This window comes from Ochotona curzoniae, unplaced genomic scaffold (genome assembly GCF_017591425.1).
Source record: "Ochotona curzoniae isolate NIBS_2020 unplaced genomic scaffold, NIBS_Ocur_1.0 contig_21, whole genome shotgun sequence".
Classification (NCBI taxonomy): domain Eukaryota; kingdom Metazoa; phylum Chordata; class Mammalia; order Lagomorpha; family Ochotonidae; genus Ochotona; species Ochotona curzoniae.
The window spans coordinates 10,930,764-10,935,028 of NW_024465322.1; the positions used below are offsets into that span (position 1 = coordinate 10,930,764).

Sequence of the window (4,265 nt, forward strand, 5' to 3'; positions counted from 1 at the left end):
CCCAAAAGAGGCTCCTAGCTCCTGGCTTTGGATTGGCTCTATTCTGGCTGTTGCAGCCATGTGGAGAGTGAACCAGAGGATGGAGGATCTTTCTCTCTCTTTTTTTCTCTGTACATTTGTCTTTCAGATAAAAATAAATTAAAAAAAAAGAGAAATGAATATGATAAAAAACAAAAAGCCTGGCTTTGTCCTAAAAGTGTCTGGACTTTTGCTTCCAGAGATAAATTTGCATCTTAACAGGGGCGTTTTTATTTGGTGATGTGGCTGGCCCTGACTGCCACCTGAAGGGGAGAGCTGATCACACCAGAAAGATAAGCCTTGTGATTTTAGGGAACAGCCTTAGAATCACGTGGTATTGATAACCTAGAGCCTGAGTGTCAGTTACAGAGGAACCAACCATGCTTCTCTAACAGAATCATGACAACGGCTCTGCACAGAGGACCCAGTCAGCTTCTCCGGTGGGTAACACTCCATGGACCTGTCACCCATCAGTGCTGAGCAGGCAGTGTGTGCCAAGGGCATGTAGCATTCCTGCACTGGCTATCACTGAGTGGAAGAGCCTCCCATGGGCACTGTGGGCTCTTCTAGTGAACGAGCAAACACGAGTGCAGTTTGGGGAGCCTCCTGCTGGTGTCAGGAAGGAGAGGAATCTTGTATGAATTTTTCGTTTTTACTTTGTAATTGGGTGAACTCTAACTCCTTGTAGTCAGTGTTAGACATCTTGAGCAAACTTGGTAGCCTGGGGGGCGATGCACGTAGACCATAGTTTGGCTAACTCCAGGTTAGTAACCAGAGCCTGGAGTGGAACTCAGATGACTAACCCATGTACACACATGTGCATGTATAACACGGAATACTCCTAACCACCAACCAGAGCTTATCCTATCAGGGATGTCCAGTGCAGAAATGGCTAGAACCAACCTGAGCAGGAACAACGGTAATCAGAGCTTATGGAAAGTGGGATGTGGTGTGTGCAGACAAGGATGAGGCTGCAGGGCCAGAGGAACTGGGAGATGAGGGGATTGGATTAGCTGGCAGGTGTTTTGAGGTAGGGGATGGTCCCCAAGTTGTAGCCTTCATCCATCTTCAGCCACACCGAGGCAGGGCTTACATCCATCAACAACACATGCGGTTAAGCCCTCTCTTACATTTTGTCCAAGAGCTCTTGGGTTTCCTGGGAATAGTCAGGACTCTAGCCCTGGATACAATCCATTTCCACAGGTTCCTGGCTTATGTCAACCCAGGGGGGAATACGTTACGAGATGAAAATATCACACTTGCCTTTTCTCTGCAGATCTTTAATGCTTTCCATTTCCCCTAAGCAATTTCAAAATTCCAGAAAAACGAACACAATCGCAGAACTGAGAGTTCTCACCTTGCAGTTACTATGATATTATAGTACAGTGAATGCCTTCATCATGGTTCATATTACAAAGCAGCCAGGAGTAGTGAGAGAATGTGGGTTTAGTCACACCAGGGTATCTCTTTAAAAAGCAGCAGCAGACCTAATCCTCCATAAAATCCACCGTAACATTCTGCTTAACTTTAAGGTTTCTTCATAAAGCTGTCGGTTTAACCATGTTGTCCAATTGGAAGAATCAATTTCATATAACAGACTGGGTCTATTGAAAGAGCTGGGTATTAGTCTGCATTATTAAAGGCAACTGGACACTACCGACTCAGCCACGGACGTAGTCCCGAGGAGGGATGTGAGAGGACAGCGGCTCTCTGGCGCCCCCTCGAGGCAGGCACTTTTCTACTTCATTTAGTCTTCATTGTCACTTGCTGAAGAATGGTATTGATCCCATTTTACAGAAAACAAAAACTGAGATCCCAGGACATGAGGTAACTTGCCCAGAACTACTAAAACAATGGAAGCAGCAGCACTGAAACACATACCTTTACGACTAAGTCTTGATTGTCCCATTTCACATTATTGCCTAGTATAAACACAATTCATGATTATATGAAAGCATATAATCCCAGGGGACTATTTGACAATGTGAATTAATTCTGAGACATGATCTGAACATCATTTTCTATGAAGAACAGATTTTATAATCAGTGTTTCTGTAATATTTTCCTTCTCATAGGAGAGACTGTAAACTGATAAATGCAATTGAAAACATCAACTAGTTCAACTTATATTTGAAATAGGCAGTTCACACCTAGGCGGTGTCACATGATGTCTTGATGGCATACATATTGCCACATGCCCACGCCTTCCTGTGAAACGGCTCCTGCTCTCTGGTGTCTGCGGGCTGAGTTAATGACACACAGCCGAGTGCACGATAGATTCGCTGTCAATGAATTCTATTCCTTAGAGCCTAAAGCCAGATTTCCACCTTTCAGTCTTCATGTTTGAACCTCATCTAACCCTTTCTCTCACCTGATACCAAATGCCTACTATTTTCATAGGACTCATTGTCTGCAGAAGAATGTCTTCCTAAGTGAGACTATCACCCGATGTCCCAGGACCACTCCAGGTGGTGACAGGATCGACTCCCAGCAGAGCTGACTCAAGTTTGCCCTGTGGCAGCTTCTGTTCCAACGGGAGCATCCTCACCAGCGTTCTGTCTGCGTATCTTAACTGGTTATGAGACAATTTCAGATTACAGTACACTCAGGCAGGGAGTATTTGCTTAAAAAAGAAAAAGGAAAAAACCCAAACTATTGATTAGACTATTATTCAGTTGTAAGACAAATGTATTTACCTTCTCCCCTTTTCCCTGTGAGAGGAATAGGTTTCACTTTTCATAAAGCAATATGCAAAATGCATAAGGAATGCAGGAAACTAAACTGCTGTAAGTTGTAAAATTAGACGCTCTCACGGTCCGAGTGTTTCCTGTTTTTCCCTGCGGCACGCCTATGGTGTCCAGAGCACACCACTGGGATCAGAGCAGCCAGCCGGAGTGGGAACCCAAACCCGCCCTAAGCTGACTTCTACAACAGGGTTCAAGGCCCTAAACTGCAGGTGCAAGACACCTGTGGTGTTCGCACAGCGATGACCGTGGGCGTGCGAGGCGGACCCTGGCCTCTCCTGCAGGTGAGAGCCGCAGGTGCGCGCCGTTTCCCCGCCTCCCTGACGGTGGAGGATGCGCGCGCGCGCGCTCAGCGGTTCCCTCGTTACTCGGGCGCCTCGTTGGGGACCCAGCGCCCTGCGGGAGCCCAGCGCCCTGCGGGAGCCCAGCGCCCTGCGGGAGCCCACCGCCCTGCGGGAGCCCACCGTGCTGCGCCTCCCTGGCCATGGCTGCCCTCCGCAAGAAGCTGGTGGTCGTGGGGGCGGGCGCTTGCGGCAAGACGAGCCTGCTGGTGGTGTTCAGCCGCGACTCCTTCCCGGAGGAGTACGTGCCCACCGTGTTTGAGAACTACGTGGCCGACGTGGAGGTGGACGGGAAGCATGTGGAGCTGGCCCTGTGGGACACGGCGGGCCAGGAGGAGTACGACCGCCTGCGGCCGCTGTCTTACCCGGACACCGACGTCATCCTCATGTGCTTCTCCATCAGCAGTCCCGACAGTCTGGAAAACATCCCGGTCAAGTGGGCGCCCGAGGTGCGGCACTTCTGCCCCAGCGTGCCCATCGTCCTGGTGGGCAATAAGAAGGATCTCCGCCAGGATGAGAGCACCAGGCGGGCGCTGGCGGCCTGGAAGCAGGAGCCGGTGAGGCCCGAGGCAGGCAGGGACGTGGCCAGCAGGATCGGCGCCTTCGGGTACCTGGAGTGCTCCGCCAAGACCAAGGAGGGAGTGAGGGAGGTGTTCGAGATGGCCACGCGAGCCGCCCTGCAGGCCAGGCGTGGCAGGAGGCGCTGGCGGTGCCTGGTCCTGTGACACAGACCCTGTGGCTGAGTGCAGCTGGGCTTCCCAACGACGGCTGGTGCTCACGTATCCACTACTGACCAAAGACGGCCCATCCCAAGCCAGCGGACAGAAGCCAACCGTCTTTAGGCTCCTCGGGCCTTGGGGCTCCGCGCCCTCAGCCTGCGCTGATTGGTAACACCAGGCGCTGGTTGGTAACCTTTGTAAAGGGCTGTAACCATTGCGGCTGAACACGTCCCAGCTGCCACGCATCCCGCTGTAACCGCTCCGAACGTTAGCTGACTTCATTGCCATAGCTCCGGCTTCACCATCCAGTTATTTTTATTTATTTATTTTTTAATGCTCGACCAGCAAGACTCAAGTTCATGCAGCTGTGACAGAGTTACAGCCATGGCTTCATGTTTCTGATCTTATGGTTACTGTGCAATGAGTGCCACTGAGTGTATGTT

General features: G+C 50.6%; 1 protein-coding gene across 3 annotated transcripts; it reads left to right on the top strand.

Moving 5' to 3' along the window:
* The first annotated feature begins 3,246 nt into the window (after nucleotides 1-3,246).
* Nucleotides 3,247-3,828, top strand: LOC121150479 (transforming protein RhoA-like). 3 transcript variants are annotated; one of them, XM_040971420.1, is made up of 2 exons: nucleotides 3,247-3,402; nucleotides 3,655-3,828. In XM_040971420.1, exons 1-2 carry the CDS (start codon nucleotides 3,247-3,249, stop codon nucleotides 3,826-3,828), a joined length of 330 nt encoding a protein of 109 aa, XP_040827354.1. The 3 variants fall into 3 exon arrangements, with proteins under 3 accessions (XP_040827354.1, XP_040827353.1, XP_040827352.1); XM_040971419.1 differs by having other exon boundaries at nucleotides 3,247-3,381; nucleotides 3,442-3,828; XM_040971418.1 differs by having other exon boundaries at nucleotides 3,247-3,828.
* The last annotated feature ends 437 nt before the right edge of the window (nucleotides 3,829-4,265 follow it).